At 55.7% G+C, this 24,407-nt stretch overlaps 1 protein-coding gene across 1 annotated transcript in view; it reads left to right on the forward strand.

Moving 5' to 3' along the window:
* Positions 1–16,906: 16,906 nt before the first annotated feature.
* Positions 16,907–24,407, forward strand: part of FAM222A (family with sequence similarity 222 member A) — a 53,998-nt gene continuing 46,497 nt past the window's right edge. The window contains exon 1 of the mRNA XM_065418058.1: positions 16,907–16,988. Within this exon, the coding sequence (XP_065274130.1) occupies positions 16,907–16,988 (82 nt within the window). The remainder of the gene's footprint in view (positions 16,989–24,407) is intronic.

The following is a 24,407-nucleotide window of genomic DNA, read 5'->3' on the forward strand; positions in this document are numbered from 1 at the left end:
CTCAGATGCTCCTGTAATTCTTGCCCTGCGGCACATCTAGGCAAGAGCAGACACCTGCTATCGGGAGGGCTACGCCTGCCTCTCCGGGTGCAAGGTTAACACAAAAGACCGGGGAAGGTCCCTCTGTGAGGTCTAGGAGCAGCTATGTCAGAGCCTCCCTCGGCAGCTGCTCAGAGCTTTCCAAAGCAGGAGCAGGGTAATCCTGCCAGGATTGCTTTGCTCAGCTTTGAATCCTGGGGTGGAACTGACCAGCGTCTGGCCACTTTCACGTTGCTGCTGCTGCTGGCTAAACCTGTGAGTTCTGGAGCAGCCCGTGTGCAGGCCGGGGGACCGGCACTGAAAGGAGTCCCGCTGGCAGCGGTAAGGACTAGAACATTCAGTGATAGCTTAAATGAAGGGGTTTGGTCCCTTCCCTCACCAGGGAAAGTTTCCCCTCTGTCAGTGGCCGGTAGCCAAGTGGCTGTTTCAAGCATTGAACACATTTCTGTACACCCATGGCTCCCAATTCGCAACATGCACAAAACCCCTGCCCCGTGCGCAGGCTGAGGAAGGGGGTCTAAGCCTGCAGATCTCCCGCTCACACCCCAGCTCCTCAGCGCGTGCTCAGCAGAGGGCGTCCAAACTGGGGGCAGGTTAGCAAAAGTGCTGAGTGTCATCTTTCTAGTTGCGAAAGAGCCAGAGCAGCTTGAACTAAATCGGATCCTGCTGATTGGAATTAGTTCCAATGCAGATGGAGCTAACTAAGCTAATGGGAAGCATTTGAACAGCCCAGTGTCCAATTCCTGTCAGCTGATTCAAGGGCTTTTCTGAAAAGCATTAACGAAATGCCATCGAGTGGACAGATGCCTATTGTGCGGTGGGGCCATCTCCGCCCTCTCACATACCGGGTGCATTATGTGGGCCTGGCTCGCAGCACAATTATTATGCAGAGCTCTACAAATCTGCAGGATCAGTGTCCTGCTGGGTGAGGACTCAGCCCACAGGGCACAAGCCATGGGGGAAGGGAGAAGGTCCAGCCCTCCGTGTCTGTCTGTGCTGAGGAGCCTGAAGTGTGACCCTCCGATCTCCGGCACAGGGCCGCGATGGCTCGTCCTGCTCTTTAGGGGCTGGCCTGGGTCGCACATGGGTACCCGTAATGGCCTTGCTGCTACTGATGACAAGGGTGGCTGGTGTCCCATCCATTTCCCTCATCACATCAGGTGTGACAGCCCCCAGGCTTCTGCCAAGTTGCTGACACGGCCCCTCATGCCCCCGAAGCTGGGGCCCCACCTGGCTTTCAAGGGCAGCGGGGAGAGATGGGCCTGCCCGCGTTGCCCTGGGGATTGGCGCTAGCCAGCAGGGCCAGCAGCTATTGCTCTCTGGGCCATAGCGTGGGGTTATGGAGCCGTGTTCTGCTGCCGCGGCTCCTGCCAGTGTCGGGCTCTGGCTCGAGCGCCGCAGGGAAGCGGGTTCCCTGCTGTCGCTGCCCCTGGACTGGGGGGGGGGGGGGTTCTGGAGCGGCCTGTGCCATTCCCTCCACTCTCTGGCATCCTTTTGCTTCCAGCTTAAAACGGAGGGGCCAAGGTGTGAGTGGGCCATGGAAACTAGTTCCCCCTTCATCCCCTAGAGGAGCTTCCTCCAGGCCGGGGGCTGGCCTGAGTCCTGCTGTGCGGAGCCCATCCAGCCCTCAGGGCAGGGGGCGGTGTGTGGGCACCACCAACCTTACTGCATGTTTGAACCAGTGGCCGAGAGGTGCACAAGTCTCTATTATCCAGTATTGACCCCCGAGCTGCCAGCCCTCTGCTCCTCTGTGCCTTAGGGCACGTCTTGGCCTTACCCAAGTGTGGGTTGCTCCGAGGCTGAGGAAGGCCGGGCGACTGCAGGGAACGTGGGCTGGCTGACACCACCGGCTTGTGCTAACTCCCTCGGCCTGTGTGCCCCGCTGCCTTCAGAGCCGTTCTCCCGCTGCGTCCTTGGGCAGCTCTCCGGGGTGCAGAGCGCCCAGGGTGGCGGTGTGTTCGGGCTCAGTCCCGGCAGCCTCCAGGGGCCCCTCGCCGGCTGACGCATTGCTGTGATGATGGCCTTCACGCAGGTGGCGGCTCCGGGGCTCGAGTTCTAGCAGGGAGCTGCACTGAGGCAGGTCTGGAGGGCAGAAGGGCCAGCTGGTTCCTGGTCGCTGTAACCTGCTGCGGGGCTGAGTTCTCCCAGCCAACAGGCTGCACTGGAGAGGCATGAGGCTGGGCTGAGCCCGGTGCTGTCTAGTGGCAGGACCGTGTGTCCAGTCCTAATAAAGCCCAGGCTCTGCCCTAGGCCTGGGCTGAAACTGACCTTTGAAGTCACCGGAGCGCTGCATTTCTTGGGCTTCCTGTAGGACACCTGTTGCAATGCAGCCCCTGTCGCTGGTGTAACACATGGGGGTAGAGACACTGTTTTCCCTCGGTTAGCCTGGGCTGGTGATTAGAGGCGTGGGATGATGAGGGCTTGTGTGTGCAGCAGCAGAGTTGTCTGGGCTCTGTGCAGTGCTGGTCTTCCAGGCTCTAAGAATTCGCCCCTTCCATTCAGTGGGGATCCAGAGACGCTGCCCATGGCATAACGCCCTCAAAGCAGAGATTTGGGTGGGAGGAAATGAGGGGAGCTCAGCCTTCAGGGGAAAGGCTCAAATGCCAATCCCAGGGGTTTGATCCTGGGATCAGATCTCTTGAGAGTTGAGTCCTGAGGTCTCTGTGCATTTGCTTGTCCACAGTGTGTGTCCGAGCCCAAGAAAGGGCCTGGGTCTCTGGCTTCACTTCCTGAATAATCCGCCGTAGCAGCTTGGCCTCAATTTCAGCCCTGCTTCAGGATGCACTGCGAGGGGCAAGGTCCGTGGTGGGGGGAGGCATCTCTCTCCTGGGTAAGCAAATCCCACAGTCAAACAGGGGGACAACTTGGGGTTCCAGGTAAGCTCCAAACGTGCTGCTTCTAGGGAAGCGAAGGAGCCTGATCTCTCTGCTGCCAGAGACTTCAACCCTCCTCCAGCAGACGCACCCCCCACTCCTGTGCTAGAGACCCCGGGCCTGCTGTGAGCGTGGGGCTGGCGGGGGCTGGCTCCCCCAGCTGCGTTAGTATGCACAGGCAACTGTAGCAGAAAATCTAATTTGATAATTAGCGTGGCTGCCAGGGCTGCTTTATGTCAAAAGCTGCGGCCTTTTTGCCTTAAAAAAGAGAGCACGCGAGATAAATCCCTTTCATTTCAGCAGATGCAGTTAACTTGCCCCCTTAAGCCTGATTGCAGCAGTGCTCATCAATACTGCATTAAAGGGGATGGCACTGACTGATGGCCCATCGCAAACTGTGTGAGGCTGTGCCCAAACCAGGGCACGGGATGGGAGAGGCCTCACCCCGGGGGCCGGGGTACGGTCGCCAGGTCAGAGGTTAAGCCGCGGCACGGGCAGGGTGTGAGCCGCAGGAAGGATGGCCGCGGCACTGGTCTGGGACCCAGGTGACCGGGGTGTGATTCCTGGCTCTGCTGCACGCTCTCTGAGAGATCTTGGGCATGTCACTGAATCTCTCTGTACCGTGGGGTAGTGACAGCTCACAGCGGGGGGGAGAGGATAGCTCTTTGTGAGGGGCTGTGGGGCTGGGGCCCAAATCCGGGATCGCAGACGTCCTAGGGGAGAGGGAACGAGGAGATGAAAGGAGCCAAGGTGACATTGGGCTGGTGGCCAAGATGATGTCCTTAGCAGTGAGAACTATTGGACTGGCGCAGCTCCTGGAGAAGGGGGAGATGCCCCATCCCTTGGGATGCTCGCCATTCAGCTGACCTGGAGAGTAGACGGCAGGGGGCTGATCTCGATGTGCCTTTCCAGGGAGCTGGTCTGGGGAACGTGGCCAATGCCGCCGGACTGGTGGAGGCCAGAGCAGCTTTGAGAAGCACTCAGCCCTCAGGGAATAATCCGGACTGCGGGTGGGGGTTTCCCTTTGCCGATTTGCCTCCCCGTTAGAAGTGTGAGGTGCTGTGGAAAAGCTGCCACGTCCCAGCAGGAGGCGCCAATGTGACTTCAAATAAACAGAGGGAAACTGATTTGGCAAAGGAGGTTCAGGGCAGCAACCGGCGCTGCCTGGGGAGGAGAGCTGCTGCTGCTCCTTTGCATAGAGAGCTGGCAAGGAGATGCATGAGCCCCAAGTGCTGCTGGGCTGGGAAGGGTTAAAGGGTGATGAGACAAAGACACTCAAGGACAGAGGAGCTGGTGGAATCATTAGCACTTGGGGATGAGCATCTCGAGCTGGGAACCTCAGACGTTATTAAATGTGCCCATTAATATGGGGCGAAGCTTAGCTTAGCTGTCTAAAAAATTGTCTCTGCTAAGAGCTGTGTGACACTGGGTGACTGGGGCAAAATTGTGATCGGAATTAATCGGTGGCTTTATGTAGTCTGGCATGTGGCTTCTTCGTCTTTCCAGGCCCTGCCATGCTGCTGCTCCAGCTGCGCCCGAGCTGCCCCCGTTGCTGTACAGCCAGGTTGCTTTGGCCCTGTGAGGTCTAGGGTGGGCACGTCGCTGTCTGCGGGGGTGGGGGGGGAATGGCAGCACTAGCAGGCGGGTAGCACGCAGTGGAGTTCAGCTGCTGCAGTCCCAGCCTGGAGGGATTTAGCCGGAGACCTTGCAAGTTTCCAGGGGAGAGGCTGCTATTGCATCCTGCCTTGGAAAGTCCCTTAATCATCTGTTATGGTGCCTTTGAGTAGGGCCAAGGGATGCCCCTTCTGAGGTTTGCTCTTAGCCCTGGTCACCTGGACTGGGAGCCTGCAGGGAGAATGCTGCTTGCTTGCAGCTAATTACAGAAGTAGCAATTAGCTGCTTCCTGTAGGTCCCAGGGAAGGACAGCAAGTGTCTCATCTCAGCCCCATGTGCTGCAGCAAAATGGGCGGTCAGCATTATCCGCCCCTGGTCCAGGACCCCTGGAGAGCAGGGATGCTTTGGCAGCCTTTCCAGGAAAATCCCTGGGTGCTGCTCCAGCCAATACTGGTAGCGCCATGTTGCATGGTGGTCCCTTTGGACGTGATACCCTAACAGCGGCTGTGCTGCCACTCAGATGAGACATAAAACCCAGGCTCTGACCCACTCAGTCATTTACGATCATGTGTCTGCTTCACCAGTCCAGATGTTCTGCCCAAATCTCCATTACATTTTTGCCTCCCTAAATTCCCACCTGGCAGTTTCACTTGGAGACAGGATTCTTCCTCACTTCCTGATTTCAACTATGTGCAGTGCTGCTGTGAAACAGCTGCCATGTTCCACCCCAGAGGTGGCTGCATTCCACTGATGGGTGAAATTATTTCTGCTTGTAAAGTGCTTTGGGATGCAAGGGCCAATATAAATGTAAAGCGTCGTTATTACTTAAAAACTTTAGGGCTGCTTCACTTGTCCTTTTTTTTTTTTCACTTGTTGTAGCTCCTGCTCATGTTAATGTGACTTGGTTGTGACTATCCACTGCTTCCCATATGCCGATGTCCTCCTGAGGTGTGCACATCCCCGTCAGGCCGCCCCCTTGACCCATCCTCCTAAAGGGACAGCGTCCAACAAGAGCATTCTGCACTGTCCAGGTTCTTCTCCTGCCCTCATCACTGCAGCATCCAAGCGCCTTCCAGTCGGGCATTAAATCATGTGACCAGCATCGGTCACGTGTGGTTCGTCCTTTCTCCTTCCCTTTCCGAAGGGGAAGTGGTGTGGGAGTTGCCGTGTGATTTCATGTTAGATGTGCGTTGGGCTCGGTGTCCGTATTAGCCCAGCCAGGCGGAAGAAGTGCCCCTTGCACTTGGAGTGGAAGGTGGGGAGGCTTGTGCTGATGCTTAGATCTGGGGGCGTTTGGTCCAGTCTCGGGCCAGCTCCTGAGAAAGCTCTGACTCCTGCCCAGACGAGCTGTACCCTTGTGGTGGGTGGCTGCATTCAGCCTGAGGAGCAGAGTTTTCCCTCTGGCTCTTGGCCTGAAGCTTTAGGTACCTTTTAGGTGTCCTGAGCCCAACCTGTTGAGTGCCTCCAAGACCTGAGTCAAAGCCTTGAGCTTCCCATTGTATTCCATAGGGTCACATTTTCTTACTAGGAGCATCGCAGATGGCTAGAACGGGAAGATGGCTTTTTCCTCTGCTTTTGTCCTTTGTTTTCTTTGTGCATCTGGCAGCATTTTTTGCCATTTCTCTGCGTTGCAGTGGGCCTGGCCCCAGCGCCAGCCAGCTCTCCTCTGCCAACTTTGCCCCTCAACCCTGGAGCATCAAGAGCCTGCCGCTGAGACATGGTCCCTAATAGCGGGGAGTCTCCAAGGACAGCTGTGCTCTGGCCGCCTTCGCAAAGGTGCAAGCGCTGGGTGCGTGGGGAGGAAGGGAGCTGGCTCCCTTGGGTGAATTGTGAGGGAAGGACAAGGAGAGAATTGCAATCGGCTTTCCGAGGTGATGCCAGGCCAGCAGAGGTGTGGGGATTAGCACAGCGCAGGGGGGAGAGAGGGCCCTTTGTGTGGGGGAGGAGGTGATATGCTTTTGCTAATCAGCCAGATGGTGGCTACTGTGCGGCAGTCCTGAAGGCTCAGTGGAGACAGGGCTAGGTGGGGTTTGCAGTTAGGGTTAGCCGTCAGTCAGCGTGGGCCAGACCCAGGGAAGCTGGATGCCTACACTAAACCGGGCAGGGTCAATGCCTTCCTCTTTACCCCTGGCTCTGTGCATCCATCCCTGCAGGGGCAGTCGCTTCGCTGTGCCCGTCTCTACAGCAACCCCCAAGCTCCCCAGCCGAGTCACCCCCTGCGTTGTGTTGCCCAGCGTCGGATGGGCTCCTGCACCAGGAGCCTTCACCGATGAGCTGCTACAGGCCGGGAGTGTGCGTGGGCCAGGATGGTACCTGGGCTGGGCCTGCGGCGCGTGCGCTCACGCTGGAGGCGCTGTGAACGTTTCAAGGATGGGGAGATGGGCAGGTCTCCAGGAGGGAGGGGGTCTGAGCGTGGCCTGCCATGATCTCGGGCTAGGGTCCTTGCAGAGTCACACAGGGAGCATTGCAGCTCAGACCCCTCTGCCTGCATCGAGTTCTCATGCTGAATGGCTAGGGCTGTTCTAATCCGCTTCACGCTCTCCCTTTGGTACCTGTCTATTCTACCTCCCCTTAACTTCTGCTCACCTACACGCACGCACAACACTTGCTGTTGGGGGTTTATCACGCTGCCCCGGGACAGCTCTCCCTTCTGGTTCCCACTGAAAAGGGTCAGCCTGTCGCAGATGTCAGGCGCTTTCCTTTACCGACAAAGCAGGATCCTTGCTGGGGGAACTCCGTGGGGCTGGGGCTTACTGGGATGCTCACGGCAGTAAGCAGGGAGCTATTACTTCAGCGCCTGCTTTGATCGATCATCCTCCTGGCTTTTACCAAACTTCAGAGGGTGGTGGTGTGGTTTGTGCGCGCGCGAGCGATCTGAAACCTCGCTCCTCGCAGGGCTGTGTAATGAACCCCCAGTCCCAGCGGAGATCTGCGAGCTAGCGAACAGTCAAGTGCATTCAGTCTCTGAATAAGAAGCACTTCATTCTCTTTTCAAACTGTATAATTTCTGCCTGATTGTAATGGCATATTTTAAAATTACCAGAAATCAAAGCCAGAAAATGGATACTGCTGCTTTTACTGTGAGCTGCATTAACAAGGGATACGTAATGTATGAAATAAAAACACTCCTTTTTTTTTTTTAAGACAGTAATAGGAGAAAATTGGTTTTGAAACTGAATAAAAGTCCCTTTCAGAGGAAATCATTTCTTTCAGGGTACCTTTGCTGAAAGGAAAATAGTGAATAATGAAAGGTGGTTACATGATTGTCTTTCATTTAAAGAGAGGCTAGGACAGATGGAATCTCAGCAAAATACAAGATTGGAATAATTGCGTGGTAACAAGGCGCTTGTTGTGAAATTAGTATCTTAAGAAAGTCGTGAAAAGGCTTTTACTCATGAATACTTCATTATTAGTAGAAAACAGCCCAATTTGGGTTCTCCAGACACCTGTTCAGCAGGAAATAACTTCTTCCCATCCCCCCACCCCAACCTGTCTCTGAAAAGAGTATCGTGTTTGCTGAACTTTTCAGCCCAAAAAAGTTCTGGGGGAGGGAGACAGCTGAGATTGGCTCTAGAGTCTTGGAGGGCTGTTCTCAAAGGCAGATCGATGCCAGCTCTGAAATACTGGCTCACTCTAACCAACTTGCTGGGCTTTCTGCAGCACCTGCGGGATGGGCTTTCCCTCCAGGCCCCGGGGCTGGCGTCGGGGTGAGCCCGGAGACTCATAATGACGAGCATTGGATTATGCGTAAATAGCAACAGAGGGAAGTCGCTGCTGCTGAACTCCTCATCCATCATCGCTGGAAGGCCCCTCCCTGCGGGTCGCCTTTCACCGTAGGGAGAGATCCCGTTTATTGCCCCCTCCTTTGTGCAGACATCTCACTTTGGGGACTGCAGACTCGCGAGGGCAGTTAGGTGCAGGGAGAGCCCCAGGCTGACTCCCCCGGGGACGCGTGGGGAGCCGGCACAGAGGAACATGCCCCCCAAGGCGACGTTACCCAATGCTGATCAAAGCCTGACGTGGGACCTTCGGATTGTCCCGTGGCTGGTTATGGTGCCGTGCTAGGAGCCCTTCCCAAGCCAGCGTTAGCGAGGCCGGGGAGCACATGGGAGGTGTTATGCCTGTTGTATGCAGCAGCGTGGGGAGGTCTGGGGGGCTCCGGAGGGTCGCGCAGTAAATGGAAGCTAGTCCCGGCTCTAACTAGCCTGCGCCGTGCTTAGAGCAAGGAGGGGGGGGTTCTGTCCCGTGAGCTGCATTTGGACTGGCAACCTGGCTGGGGTTAGGGCTTGATCCTGTTTTTCTGTGGTCTCTGTTAGGGTCAGTAGATGTCCCCCCCACTACTCCAATCTGCCTCCATCCTGCTGCTGCTGAAGGGCAGTGTGTGCTCCCACCTGGGGAGGTAGCGGGTTGAAAGAAGGCTGGGAACGTGGGAGTTTGGCAGCCAGTTTCCTTGCATGCCGGTTTTGTGTCCTTAGCTCCCAGTCATCTCTGGCACTTCCAGGAGGCACCAAGCTTGGTTGTGATGAGCTGTACGGGCTTCAGTCTAAGGCGCCCTATTCGGCCTTGCTAAGGACAGGCTGACCAAGCAGCTGGCAGAACAATGCTGTCCTCTGTGCCCAAGTGGGAACCTGGGGCAGCAGTGCGGAGCATCCCTTCCCACCCTGTGGGACTAGCCAACCAGCGCCTCGGCCTGAGCAGTCTGTGACTGTCCCTGAGGGAAGCTAGAGCTGGCTGGATTAGCTGGGCGTAGGCCAGAGCACGGCTGCACTTGAAGGTTTTGCATCAGTGACACCAGTAACAGGTGGCGGTTTCCCTTCCCCATGTCGCTGCCTAGCTCCAGAGGTGGGGCTGAAGGACGAATCTGAGGGCACGTGTCCCGGAGAACCAGTTCCCACTTTATCATCAGCCCTGTCTGCATCTGCCCTCTGCTCAGAGGGCAGGAGTTACACAGGCTACTCCGCAGCCTGCCTTCCCGCAGGGGAAGAGAGCTCGGGGGGGGCAGGGAGCGAGCAATCCGCATGTGCCCAAGATCGTTTGTCAGTTCAGAGAGGAAAGCAAGCGATTTCCAAGAACGTCTGTCCATTGTGCTCAGGAAAAAGAGATTTCTATAATTGCTCCGACACAACCATTAACCAGTGCACTGCAGCCAAAGCAGATTGAGCGGCTATTCCGGCTTCAGCCACCGTGAGGGGGAAAGTGTCTACATGGCGGGGGCGGGGGGGAGAGGGGGGAATCTTTGGAGCAGCGGGAACTGCGTGGACAGAGGTGATCTGCAGGTCTGGTCCCAGCAGAGGAAGGTCTGTCCTTTGTATCCCAGCTGGACGGGTGCTTCCCTCTACAGGAGGCTGATTGGGGCTTGCCTAGCTGGCCTGGGAGCCCCCTCGGAGCAGGCAGCTCCAGCAGTGACCTGAGAGACATCGATGTACAATAGCAGGTATTTAGGAGCCATTTCCTGGATCAGCCGGCTCCCTGTTCAGCCAGGGCACGCTCCATGTTGAGTCTGTGCTCGGCTCGTGGGCAGACGCCCCCGGAGTAAAACGGGCAGATTGGAAAAGCCCCCGGGGGCAGTTCAAGGGTGCTGTTAGTTATTACTCGGGAGTGAGTTCGGGGAGCGCAGCCTGCTCTGGGGGTCCTTCGAGCATCTCCAGGCAAGCGTCCCTGCACGCTGCCTTCCCAGATAGGTCTCAGCTCCGGCCCCTCTGGGGGAATGGGGAATTGAGTCTCTCTGGGCCATTCATTCCTGGCCATCTCCACTGATGCCACCCGCCAAGGGGCCAGCTGTGGTGATGGTCCACGGCACGTCCGTAGCCGTCTGCTGGGAAATGGACCCTGCAGCTCATTTCACAGCCATCAAAGGGCGATGCGTTTCTGGCACTGCCGGTCCAGGCTGCCCGAGGAGCAGTGACCCACCATTTAAAGGCTCCAATCCCCTGAGCCTCGCTCTGTGTCCTCGACGTAAGCAGGTGCACCGTCGCTGGCACGTCCGGCCTGCAGGCCAGTCATGTATGGCATGATGTGTGTGCAGCCAGGTCACGGTACCAGAGCCATGGCCTGAGGTGGTGGTGTCACGACAGGACGCTGGCCTGATTGTTCTGTGATGTGGCAGGACACAGGGCCGGGCCCGCTAAATCAGACAGCCTGTAATTATGCAGGCTATGTGTATGGACAAGCGTGGATAGCAGGACGTGTGCCATACAAATAACATGTATGTGGCATGTATGTAACTCCCGTGTGTTCGGTCTATTTGTTCCTCACGCTGCAGCAGAATCCAAGAGCTGAAGACAAAATAATGGGAACAAATGCTGTGAAAATAGAGCAACCTGCTGATCTGCCCTCATTTGCTCCTGCCTGTTCTGTTAGGTAGCAGAGATCTGCCAGGTTGTCAGGCATTTCTTTCCCCTGGCTCTCAGGCAACTCAGTGGGTCAGGCTGTGCCTGGAATACTTTACTGAGCTTCACTCTGACTTGGGCTAACTTCATTCCCGGCAGCTGAATGCAATCATGGATCCAGGCTGCGAAGAGAAATCAGCTCTTTGGCTGCTGCATCCTGAGCTGGGGGAGAGTTGAGAAGCTTGTGATAGCGTTGTGTCTGAACGAGCGGTGCCCTCCGTATCACGTCAAACCCCAGCCCGGATGACTCTGTTTCTTAAAGGAAAGGCATTTTTGCAGCCGAGAAAAGTCCTAGTGTGACTGTGCTGCCCTGCTCCCCACAGGCACACCCACGCACATGGATCTCACACAGCTCCCGTGCACACCCTCGTGGATGGGTGTGTATGTGCGAAGTTCTCAAAGCTGCCATTTTAATTTTGGGTGTTTCCATTTTTGGGTGCCCAGCTTCAGAAACGTGGGCCCTGATTTTCCATGGGTGCTAGTGAGACCTGGGAATCCAGGCCCTGAGCTTGGAACCTGGCCCGCGGTCTGTGGCTTGCATTGCAGGGAACCAACACCCTAGATGTTCAGAAATTGCAGATCATGTCCGCTAACAGGATCTGGGCGATGGAGCAGATTTCCCCTAGTGGCACCGGCAGAGCCCTCCATCTGCAGATCCCATGTATGTGCTGTGCCTGGGAGCAGAGTGGGTTTGTGCTCCCTGCTTGTCCAGCTGGCAGGTCTCCCGGAGCAGTGCTCAGGTCTGAGCACCGACCAGGTAGAAGGTTCTGTGCAGGATCTATCCTGGAGTCCTTTGCGTGCTCTGAGCCGTACGGAAAAGGAGGACGGAGGAACTTGCCATAAAACGAGCTTGGGCAAAGCTTCGAGAACGCAGTGAAGAGAACAGTTTGTACTGGCCACGGGGGGGGAAGAGGAGGGATGAGATGGGAATTCCCTCTCGGATATTGGTCGTTAACAAATCTGTAGCGCTCAGTGCCTAGGAAAAGGAACTCCACTGGACGGACAGACGTGATGTGGGTGGAGGGTTAACTTTATTGCAGAGCATCGGGCGGATTTGGGTGGCAGTTGGTTATGTGGGTGTCTATCTCCGATCTTTCTCGAGGGCCTGCCCCCGGGGTCTGAGTCCTGGGCTCGAATGGCCGGGAGCAGCTGTGGTCTGTGGGGCGGGGTTCCCTCGCTCGCTAAGTGCGCGTCGCAGGAGGCCTAGGCTAGGATATGTGGATGCCTCTCGTCTTGTCTCAGGCACCCTCCTTCTCGGCTGCCGTCCGTTCTGGAGGCCCGGGGGGAGGTAGCGGGAAGTGAGGGACAGTGGCAGTGTTCTTACCCGTTCTGATCTAGCTAATGGCATGTCGTTCTCCTTCGTCTCAGCTCGGCTCGCACATCCTGCCGGCATGTGATGAAGTGACCAAGCCCTGATGGGCCTTCCCCCTCCCCCTGTGGGATTATTGGCTGCTTTGGAAATAATGAAAAGGGGACTTGTTCTTCTTCCGTGTCCAGCCCTGGGGTTCCCCAGCGTTAGAACTATCCAGAGCGAGTTACAGGCCATTTTTCAGAGTAGCAGCCGTGTTAGTCTGTATCCTCAAAAATAACAGGAGTACTTGTGGCACCTTAGAGACTAACAAATTTATTAGAGCATAAGCTTTCGTGGGCTACAACCCACTTCTTCTGTTGGCAAAGCCTGCTGGGGGGGCGGAGTCGTGAGCTCCCCCTGAGGCGGCGAGTGGAGTCGTGTGTGCAGGAGTTTCCGGTGCCGCATCCATGAGCCTGCAGGGAGGGTCTCTGGCAGCAGCCCTGGCATTAAACACCATTGCTCAGGTGAGCATCGGGGCCTAGGCCATGGAAACCCACCTCAGGCTGGTCCGTGAGAGGTTTCCCCTAGCATGTGCAGACCAAGGATTTCTGTGGCTGAGGGAGAGAATTCTCTAGCAGCTTCATCAGGAGACAGCGATTGGGGTCTCCTGGGTTCTGGTCCCAACACAGACTCGCTGTGTGTCCACTTCCCCCTCTCTGCACCCCACATTCCTCATCTGTAAACTGCACCCTATTGCACTCGCCTTCCCCCAGGGGCACTGGGTAGGGTTGCCAACTTTGATTGCAGAAAACCGAACACCCTTACCCTGCCCCTTCTCCGAGACCCTGCCCCCGCTCACTCCATCCCCCCCACACTCGCTCATTTTCACTAGGCTGGGGCAGGGGATTGGGGTGCAAGAGGGGGTGAGGGCTCTGGCTGGGCATGCGGGCTCTGGGGTGGGGCCAGGGATGAGGGTTTTGAGTGTGGAAGGAGGCTCAGGGCTGGGGCAGGGGATTGGGGTGCAAAAGGGTGTGAGGGCTCCAGCTGGGGGTGCAGGCTCCAGGGTGGGGCCCGAAATAAGGGGTTCAGGAGGGGGCTCCAGGCTCAGGCAAGGGGTGAGGGCTCTGGCTGGGAGTGCAGGCTCTGGAGTGGGACTGGGGATGAGGGGTTTAAGGTGCAGGTGGGGGCTCAGGGTTGGGGCAGGGGGTTTGGAGTGCGGGAGGGGGCTTATGGCTGGGTCAGGAGGTTGGGGCGCAGGATGGGGTGAGGGGTGCAGGCTCCAGGCGGCGCTTACCTCAGGCGGCTCCTGGAAGTGGCCAGCATGTCCGAGAGCTGCACAAAGCCAGGGCACGCAGGGAGCCTGCCTTAGCCCCGCTGCACCACTGACCAGACTTTTAACAGCCCGGTCAGTGGTGCTGACCGGAGCCGCCAGGGTCCCTTTTCGACGGGGCGTTCCGGTCGAAAACCGGGCACCTGGCAACCCCAGCACTGAGCAGTGTCAGCTACTGCTTGTGCAGCACTGTGACTTGTGTGTGGGTGGGAGGCGCTAGAGACCAGCGGAGGGGAGGGGGGGGATTGTTGTTAATTTTACTTTATTACAAGTTACCTTGCAAGTGCGTCAGGGTGTAGATGGTATTTGTCTGTACAGCAGCTGCGTGCTTTGGATGCTGTCTGAATGAAGCTGTGGAGCAGCGGGCTGGGATAGCTTGCGCTGACCAGCTGGTGTTCTGTGCTGACCTGCAGGGAGAGCCGGGTCAGGTCCTGGTTCTGGATGCTTGCTCTGTGTAAAGAGGAAATACCCAGGTTGAAATGCCATGAATGGGATTCATTCTTAGAAGGGTGAGAGTGAAACTGGGAAAACAGAACGCATGCACTCCCTGACTCTCTTGAAAAAGATATTGCATATGGGTGGGGGTGGGGGGGATTTGCACACACATCACTGCCCCCTGTTGGAGGGGAAAGTGGCGATCTTCTCTGGGGTTATGTGTAAGTGCACAATATACCAAAGAACCCAATGCGTTTAAAGCCGGCTGAGTCCTCTTCCCTGTAGCCCTGCCCGCCCCTTTGCCCTGTCAAGTGGTGCTCCCTGCCCGCCGAGGTCTGGGTCGGTGCGGGTAAGAACGGTCCCCGCTCTGCCTGGAATAGCGGAGATGGGACAGACTTTCCGTGACACAGCGTTGGGCCATGTGATGTATCGGCTGTGACATCCAGCCGTCAGTAACTTTCAACCAGCGAGAGCAATGGGTCAGAACTTCTCGCTCTGAACGACAGAGACTGCTGCCTGCTTTTCTTATGCTTCAAGTCAACCTCTACTTGCCCCGTCTGAAGGAAAGCTCAGTCCAGGAGTCACTCGAGGCAGTGAGAGTACATCAGGAGGAATTAGTTATAATTTATGCCTTCCATCTAGGCTCCTGAAGGGATATACAATTACTGTAGCTCCAAATGTGCAAATCGTTGTTGGGGATGACTTTGGCCTGACCCCTCTGACTCTAGTCAACTAGATTTCGAGGCCAGCCTGAGCACTGGTGGCAGACGCTGGGACTCGAGTGGTTTTTAATAGGGGCTTTTCCCAATATCCACTTGAAATGGAGGGTTTGATCTAGGCTGGGATCTTAATGGCCAGCTTGCAGGGGAAATAATCAAATGCTTTATGATGTACTGCGAGGAGATGGTGTCCATCATGCCAGCGAACAATCAAGCAGCCTGTCTCCCGCTGTCTGACACTGGCATCAGCACGTTGCAGGGGCGGCAGTGGGCTGTTCGGGGTATGCAGGCTGCATCCTCAGAGGCAGAATAGGAACTGAAACCCTCTTCTCTTTGGGATCCCTCCTCGGGACCCGCTTGGCCAGGCTACCTGGGAGGAAGTGGCTCGCTAATCATGGTTAGATTGAGGGGCAGGTGGGAGTGGCTCACTGATTTATATGTAAGAATCTTTGTATTTGTCGCTCCCCTCCCTTCACCCTTTATGTGGGATAGGAAGTTCTTTGGGACAGGAGCTCTCGCTGCCTTTCTGGGTGGAGAGCACGGTCATCATAGCTAGACGCTGATAACTTCACAGCCATGTGTGACCCTGGATCCTGGAGATAGCCGTGCTGAATCAGCTCAGGAGGCTGGATAATTAATGGGCAGGACATCTTAGAGGCGTTAACGAGCGGTCTGGGGCGTGCACATTGCCCTTTGCCCCCTCTGTGTGATGTCAGCGTGTCTCACAGCAGATGGTGGGGCATCCCTCACTGATGGGGTTTGGTCTGCTCGCCTGGAGTCTGTCCTAAGGCAGCCCCCTGTTATAGGAACTCCAAACACACAGCCCTGCCTCCGCCAGCCCCGGGCCTCGGGTGTCACTGCAAAGGAGGCGTGTGCTAACATCTAGGTAGTTTGCTCGGGATAACTACCAGGCAGTAAAGACCTAGCGCAGACACTGTGCAAGTAGCTTTTACCTCCATGTTTTTAAGGCCCGGCTTGACAAAGCCCTGGCTGGGATGATTTAGTTGGGAATTGGTCCTGCTTTGAGCAGGGGGTTGGACTAGATGACCTCTTGAGGTCCCTTCCAACCCTGATATTCTATGATTCTATGATTCTATGATTCTATGATTCATGTAGCTAGCCAAGGTCAACACGATGCTCCCCCCGCTCTCCTAGCTACATCAAGATAAAAGCTGCAGAGCTTTGTCTCCACTAGGGCTTTGTATGTAGATATCTCGAAGTAAAATCACACCTGGGTTGCAGTGAAGGCAGCCAATGAGCCCAGGACCTCGGTAACCTGCAGAGCCTTCTGGAGCTGCCGTTGCAAATGCCCCGCTGCACAAGCGTGAAAGTCGCGTGCCGGTGTCTTGTGCCGCCCTGCTGAGGGGATGTTACCTGCAGGGCTGGAGTGGGAACGAAGCAAACATTTTTGGGGGGTAGAGAGGATTTTGGAGCGACGGGGGGTATGAACAATAAATGTTTTCAGTCTTAAACTACAAATTGTTCAGGTTTTGATTTTCTGTTGGAGAAAACCTAGAATGGGATGAAATTTCCGTAGTGTGTAAGAAAGGTCGTCTCCCATCCAACGTTAACAGGAAATGTATAAACCAGTTGTGGTCACTGGGCTTATAGGCGCCAACTTCTCCTGGCGCTGGTGGGTGCTTTGACCCTCACCGCCACCCCCGGCCCTGCCCTGACTACACCCCTGCCCCGCCCCCATTCCTACCCCTATTGGACTCCTTCCCCAAATCCCCACACCGGCCCCGCCTCCTCCCCTGAGCACGTCGCGTTCCCGCTCCTCCCCCTCCCTCCCACAGCTTGTTACGCTGCGAAACAGCTGTTTTGCGGCGGCAAGCACTGGGAGGAGAAGCAGGGACGCGGCATGCTCAGGGGAGGAGGTGAGGTGAGTTGGGGTGGGGAACTTGGCTGCACCCACCAATTTTTCTCCATGGGTGCTCCAGCCCCAGAGCACCCACAGAGTCGGCGCCTATGCCTGGGCTTCTGACAAACGTTGCTTTTAATGCACGTCGACCCAGCGTTACCCGCCCATCACACGCTCTCTAGCTCACAGGCCAGCGTTCCCAGCCACATGCAGTGTTCGTGAGGGAGAGAGAGGCCATGTGACGCTCAGCTGCCATGGCCGATCCCATTTGCTAATTGACGCCTTCCCTTTCTGTCTGTTTGTAGCGTGAAGGTCTCCAGTCGTGACTCCAGCAGCGCTCTCCAACACTTGGACCATGTTGGCCTGTCTCCAGAGAACCCAGAACCCGCCAGCCCAGCACCTCGCATGTCCAAACAAGACCCTGGAGCCGCGGAAGTGTAAGTGCCTGTCGGGACTTTGCCAGGGAGGCAGCATATGCTGTGCGCTGAGAGGGGGCTTCCTGCCCTGATCTCCCCAGTTCATTTCCTGGCATCAAGTTATTCATTGACCTTCAAACCTCCCTTGGCTCTGTCAGGCTTCGTGCTTGGCTGTCCCTTGAGCTGTCTTTTTCAAGCGCCCTGTCCCATGGAGCGGGTTAGCCCTGAGGCCCCTCTCTGCCCTGTGCCTCTCCTGCTATGGGAGACGGAAGGCAGCCCGTGTCCAGTTCCCTTCCTCCCGGATAGGAAGCATTTGCCTACTTGCTGCTTTGATGCTTCTTGTCTCATTGAAAAAGACATTTCTTTAACTGATAATTAAAAAGAACAGGAAAATCAGGAGAGGGGATGGGGGGAAAGGAAGGAGACGCGATAAGCGAATTAAATTGAGTCGCTTTGGCTGATAAGTCGAACTTCAGAAAATTTTGCAGCAATGTCTCCAAAGCGCCGTGGCAAACACCTGCTCTGAAGCCTCCTTAAAATATCTCTAACCCACCCTTCCCCCTCCCTCTCCTATAATTACTTTTCCCAGTTTTGCTGTAGCTCTGCTGTTCCTGACGAGCTGGCCTTTCAGATAAGCTGTAAACTAGTTACATTAAAATGGGTTCCAAAAGGTCACTCCAGTAAAGCACCTGTCTCGAGCAGCCTTTGTCTCTCAATCCAAACCATGATTAAATGTATATTTAATGAGCCTGCTTTAGGCAGGCGGGTTTGACCTCTCTGGCTGGGAAAGACACATTAAGATTCTCAAGTGATGAATGTGTGTTTTAAAGAGGGGAGTGGATATTTTTCTACTGGTCTCAGTTGGATTTGTAAGCGTTCCGGGCTGAAGACAAATCAACTACTAAAGCTCCGCTTTTTAGCGTGTGACAGCCCCAAGGTATTTGGTTAATGATCTGTATTTTCCTGGAGACGTATTTTCCCCTACCTATGCACCCCAGCACAATCAAACCAACTGCTGAATTTGCCATTTTAAGTCGAGATGGAAAGGGTCTGAAGTGATCAGATGACTGTATCTTTTAGAAAAAACAAGTTCAACCACAGCTATTGGACGTGAAGCAGGAATTAGTTCAGGGGAATGCCCATGTTAAGGCTAGATGATACAGTGGGCCCATGTGGCCTTAATCTACAAACTTGTTTGTATTTCTGAAGGCACCTTTCCTTTCAGTTCACGTTGGTCTCTGAGGGCAGGTCTTCACTACCCGCCGGATTGGCGGGTAGAGATCGATCTATCGAGTCTCGTCTAGACGTGGATAAATCGATCCCCGAACACGCTCCCCATTGACTCCGGAACTCCAGCTCACGAGAGGCGGAAGCAGAGTCGATGGGGGAGCGGCAGCGGTCAACTCGCCGCCGTCCTCACGGCTAGGTAAGCCGACCTAAGATACGCCGACTTCAGCTACACTGTTCGCATAGCTGAAGTTGCGTATCTTCGGTCAACCCCCCGCCTAGTGTAGACCAGGGCTGAGTTCCTCTTGTGCCCCAGGGGAAGATCCTCCCAGTGTTTCCAATAGACTCAGTGGAGAAGGACGCCAGGGGCTCTCCCCACTGAGCATTCAGCTGCTCCCTGTGCCGGAACGGGAAGGTTGCCACCCCCTCTCCTCTCTCGCAGGGCTCTGTCTTGCAGCCCACTGCTGGCTCAGCGTGCGGAGCGAACCGAGCGTGTGTCTGTGCGTGTAGACGCTTGCTCAGAGCTTACAGCGTCGCTCAGGTCTTTTTCTTATTAGCGTCCGGAAGGCAACTGAGTGTTGCTGTTGTAAAACTATTGCTATTCGGTCACGCCTGGATACTGAGCTACGTTTCTTCTGAGCCAGGCTCAGGGAACGTGCGCGCAGGGCTTCAGAGGTTCCCTTCCCCGACTGCCGTGGGACTCAGGGCTAGGGGTGGGCCGGCGGGGTGAGGATGGCTTGTCATTCTCTAATATTGGCAACAGGCACGTCTGCAAGCTGTCGTTTGCGAGGGATTCTGAACCATAGAGGCTGATCCTGGGAAACACGCACCAGCCTGCCTAATGCTGCACTCAGTAAAAGGAGGAGGAAAGTTTTTGGAAAGACCATCACCTTCCTCCTCCTCCTCCCATTCAGGACAGAGGGGGCGCAAGGAATCCCGAGCCCCTTCAATGGATCAATTAGTGCACAATCTACTTTGGGTGCTGGCAGGTTCACGAGCAAGGGCTGGGTTCTTCCTGTGTTCTGCCTTGTGGATGTTCAGGCTGGGGGAGGATTCCTTGTCTGAAATATGTCTAAATTACCAAGGAGCTTTGGAAGTGGGGGAGTTAATAGGCCTTTGTGCACCCGGTCCTGTGTGAGATGTTACCACGTGTCGTGGAATGAGTGAAGTCCCGTGGTGGGGTGACCCGCGGGTCTGAAACCATGCTGCCCTGCTGTTAGTGCGCTGAGTGGCAAGTGGAATAACAGAGTGAGCGAAGCGTTCGTGTCGGGGAGAGAGAGGGATCAGGTGAATAGGTGCAGTGGCTGGCTGCCCAACGTCCGATCCACACCTCAGCTGAATGGGACCCTCCCTGGCTCCCAGGGCTGGGATTGGGCCGGATTCCCTATGAGCCTAAGCTTCACATGAGCATGTGCAGAGCAGGTGTGAGAAGACCTTGGAGTGGTGGCGCCAAGGGGTCCTGCCCTCCTCCCTATAGAACAGACGCAGCAGAGGTGCAGCGTCCCCAGTGTGCGGAAGGGAGAGAGTGGCGTGCAGCCTCCATGCACATCCAGTTCTTGGCCCCGCTGCCAAGGCCAGTAGCTCTGGCACCTGAAGGCCTATACAGCAACGAGTTGCCATGCAGCCGATTCTGGCTGATTTGCTCGAAGGCAACCGACTGGATTTTGCAAATTCAGTGGGAGAGGGACTGTTTTGTGCATCTTTTGACAGCCATGGTTTCGTTTTTAATTACTTATGGCATTTCTTACCGGGCTGGTAACGTCGGTGTGATGCCCGGTGTGAGCAGAGGAGCAGCAGCGGCGTACCTTGCCGTCCCCAGATGCGAGTATCCCAGTGCTCTCCGGGCACTCGGGCTAGCTTGTGCCGCTGAGTCACTGGGCCGCGTGCAGGTGCAGCTCTGGCCTCTCCGGGGGAAATCTGGGAGGTGTTGGGTGCCGCCTGCACCAGCCCAGACGGAGGGTGCCGCATGCTCTGTTGGCAGATGCCAGGGAGCAAGGCCCCTGTATGGTGGCTGTTGTTCCAGGGTGCTCGGAGGGAGCAGGCAGTGCAGGGACAGCGTTTGTGCCTGATAACTGCATGGGCGGGAGGCTCTTCACACCCTCCCCTATCCTGGGCCAGCCATGCCAGGCGCACCTGTTTGTCTCTTTGCTTGTAGCATTTTTTGTAGGCCTTGCTTGTCCCTTTCTCTCACTGCTGCTGTCTTTATTGAGCCGGGTTCTCCTCCTCCTGCCCCCTAGCGCCCCTCCCCCCCAAGTCCAAGGGGCGGGTAAGAAGAGATCCACGGGCCACTGATTCGCTTTATGCCACTTCGGAGCTACTCTGTCCTCTCTCGGCAACAGTCTCCTACTAGCCCACTCCCCCACAATGCACTCGCTGCCTCCGCCCGCCCACCAGCCAGGTCACCTTAATCAAAGTTTAGCTGACCGTATGTTTCCGCTCGTTATGGGAAAATGCAGCATGCCTCTTTTTCTCTCGGCCTCCTGCTATTTCAGATTAAATTGCAGGTGACATCCAGGGCCAGGCATCTGTTTTTGAATATAATTTTCCCCTCTTCATTTATTACACCTGTGGCAAACGGGGAGGGGAAGCTGCCATCAGCCCTGCGAAGCAGAATGAAAGGCGAGCCCGGGCCCCATGCAGCATGGGGCAGATGAGCCTCCTGCTAAACGCCTGCTTAGGTAATCGAAAAAGATAGCATTCTTTTCCAACGAGCCACAATTTAGAAGTGCCTCTTATTGCTTAATTTGCTCCTGAGTATCTCAGTAATTATCTTTATGGGTCTTATTTCTGTCCTCTGGCACTGTTTCTGTCGATATTAAATGAGTCTGGCGCTCGGCACGGTGGCCGCCTGGCCTGGCACCACTGTGAAATCCTATTATCCTGCCTGCGCCTCTGATTAATTTTTGTATTAATTTCACGTAAAAGGTGAGCTGACTAATGTCCCCGCCTGCGCCGGGAGCTGCGTGTGTCGCTGACGTTTCTGGACCCGGTGCCCTGGCCTCCCAGGTGAGGGCCCCACCCTAGGTTTTCCCTTCCCCTCTGTCTTGCTGGTTAATTGCTTTTTCTCCCTTTACACCTTTTCCCCATGGCATCTGGAAAGCGACCAGTGCACACGGGCTCCGTGAGTTGCTTAGTTGGTATGGGAGGGCGGTGGGGGGCCTCGGTGGGGTCCCCACTGCTGGGGCCGCTCTGAAATGCAGTGCTGCCGTGTGCGGAGGTGAGCCCATCGGCCCCGAACCAGCGCAATGGCTTCGACTGCTCCTCTGCCTGTGGCGAGGGCTGGTGAGGATGGGGTGGCGGAGGGCTCAGAGCTGTGTGCTACTGGTAACGTTGGGTGTAAATCTGCCCAGACCTCATGCAGGGTCTTACTGGAGCGGGTGGTTCCGAGTGTTGAGATACGGGTTGGGCTGAGGTGAAGCCAGAGAGGCTGGGGCTGGGGAACAGAGCAGGACTTCTCCAGTCAGAGGCTTCCTTTCCTACAGAGGAGAGAAGTGTCTTCTCCAGACCCACGCCACATCCGCTGCGAGATCCCTCATGGAACTTCTTGGGCCTTTGGCCTGCTTCTCATCTGAATCTCCAAGAGCCAGCAATGCCTTCTCCTCCACCTCTCCTGGAGAGAGCCGGAGCTGGATGAGGGGCCCCAGCACGTGCCAGGAGCAGAGCAGGGCCTGTAGCAGGGAAGGCTGCTGGCTGGTTGAAGGTGTCTGGGCTCTATTTTGCCATCCCGAGTCCTGACTGGGCAGTTTCAGACTCACCACTGCACCAAGGCCAAACCATCTTTCTCAGTCTTGGAAAAGCCACCCAGAGATTCTGGAAAAACAAACAGTCCAGCAAGTTCTGAAACCTCTTGTACCACCACTACCCAGACACGTTGGAGGTTACCAGTGCACCTGGGCCACATTGGCCTAGACACCCTTTGTTCCCACACCCAAGGTAACCAGAGCAACATGAAGCTAGAGTTACCTGTGAATCTGCTTCATGGAAGCCTTCCAAAATGCCCACCTGTTGTTTGGTATTTGTGTTACAGTAGCACCTACTGGCCCTGACCAATATCTGGGCCACTCTGGGCTAGGTGCTGTACAAACACATGGTGAGAGGCAGTCCCTGCCCCCAAGAGCCAGCAGTCTGCAGGAAGAGGGCACGCTCAACAAAGGTCACCCAGCAGAGCCAGGAATAGAGCCCGAGTCTCTTGAGTCCTAGGCCAGAGTCCTGTCCACTAGGCCACGCTGCCTCTTTTTACACAGCTCTGTCGTCTGCTCCTTAGAATCCCCCAGCCTAGGGGCTTCAAGTCCTGGTGCCACAGGTCTAAAGTCTTTGTTCCACCAGGAATCACAAACTTCACTGAGCTGTAAATAAGGCTCTCATCTGTGGCTGGAGTTTCTCCCTTTCTGAAGATGAGAAGAGTGTTCCACTCACCCACGTTCGTTTGGTTGTCCCCCCAGGACGCTATTGAATTTGTTGGCGAACAGCTCCAGTGTGCCTCCTCCCGCAGAGACCCATGCCCGGCAGGTCGTTCTAGGCCTTGTCTCTCCGAGGCAGGAAGATGTTGCTGTTTTCAGTTTAACTCTGACAAATATCCCCTGCCCTCCATGTGCTGTCCCTGTGCTGACTTGGAGAATTTGCATGGCCCCTCACTACAATCAGCTCTTCTAAGGAGTGCCTTGGCTGTACAGATCAGACCCATGTTCCAGCCCTGTGCTCCTGGAAACGTTTGGGCACGTGGCTCTCAGAGAGGGGAAGGCAAGGTACCCTTGAGGGGACAGCACAGCCCATCTCTGCTGTGTGAAGAGATGCTTTTCATTACAGCTTCTTCAGTGCTGGGCTCCCCAGCAAGGCTGTCGTGCATGCCCCAGAGCACTGTGGGACATCCTGCAGCCGTGTGGGATTTCGCCCGTGATGCAGCTGCTGCAGGCATCGGTCTCCAGCTAGACTTTAAAGCAATAATAGCTCTTAAAGCCAGCGCGTTAGGCTGTCGCCTGCCCGTCCCGGCCTCCCTCTGGACCCACAGGGCCACTTATTGCCATCTCTAAGTGTGTTTCCTGTCAGATTTATCGAGCCGCTCGGCCAGGCCCTTGGTGTTGTGGTTTCAAGCTCAGCTCCCTGGGTGAGTGAGGAGGAGGGGGGCTGTTTGCTTTCGGCAGAGGGAAAGTCCTGCATGGACACCCAGCTTTTGGGCAGACAGGAGGGAAGGGAGGGGTCCAGCACAGCGAGCCAATGCCTTGGCCTTCCATATCCTCCCCCAGACCTCCTCTCCCTTTCCTGGCCTTCTTGCAGAGGAGCAGGGATGCGCTGCAAAAGGAGGCATCCTCGGAAAATATCACATCCAATTAACTTCAGCAGGCTGGGCCCCTTTGATTTTACTCTCCTTGTGTTACAGGAATTCTGAGCTTTATTTAAATTATAAATCAAATAATACCCCTCTCAGCTTGGCCAACCCCTGTTCTTCTCCTGCTCTCTGCAGTGATGTAGCAGTGGCTTATATTTAATTAAATGTCACTTGATATGTGCCTTCCGTTAGACGCCGGTGCATCTGCTGCTAGGCCGGGGTTGTTAGTGCATCTGCGGTGGTGTGAGCAGGAAGTGCACATCTGTAATTGGTTGGGATCAATATTTAGCTCAGCGTTATGGAGCGCTTCCTGAGCCAGGCGCTCGCTTTCTATTTAAAAAAATAATTAAAAATAGATTCTCAGGGACGCCTGAACTATAGCAAGTGGCAGGGCTGGACAGCTCGGGAGGCTGGTAAATAGTACCAGAGCCTCTGATTTCTAGGTTGCCAGTTCAATTCCGGCCCAGGTCAATAAGGATTGCACGTTGTTAGTATCTGATGGCTGTCTCGTGGGCTGTGTGAAATGAGCTTGTGGTCTCAGTCCATCACTTAGTAAACAGATCACAAAAGCCGGCAAGAAGTAGAGGCTCCCACATCCTATTGAGGCTGCCTGGGTAATTTTAGAAGAGACCAAATGTAATTTCCAAACTGGAGCTGGGCCAGGACGTTGGGGCCAACACCTCTGCTCCTGGACAGCACGTCAGGCAGCTTTCAGGGTCAGAAAGACAGAAATGCTATCAACACATACCCCCTTCACAGCGCTGCTAGGGCCCTTGTCCAGCACTAATGCAAAGGGCAGCCGTGCCCCGAACACAACTTCCTGCAGCAAGTGACTCGGAGGAGAGGCGTCTGCCTGCCATCAGCATTTTAGGGAGCACAAGTCATCC

This window comes from Emys orbicularis, chromosome 16 (assembly GCF_028017835.1).
Source record: "Emys orbicularis isolate rEmyOrb1 chromosome 16, rEmyOrb1.hap1, whole genome shotgun sequence".
NCBI classification, from domain to species: domain Eukaryota; kingdom Metazoa; phylum Chordata; order Testudines; family Emydidae; genus Emys; species Emys orbicularis.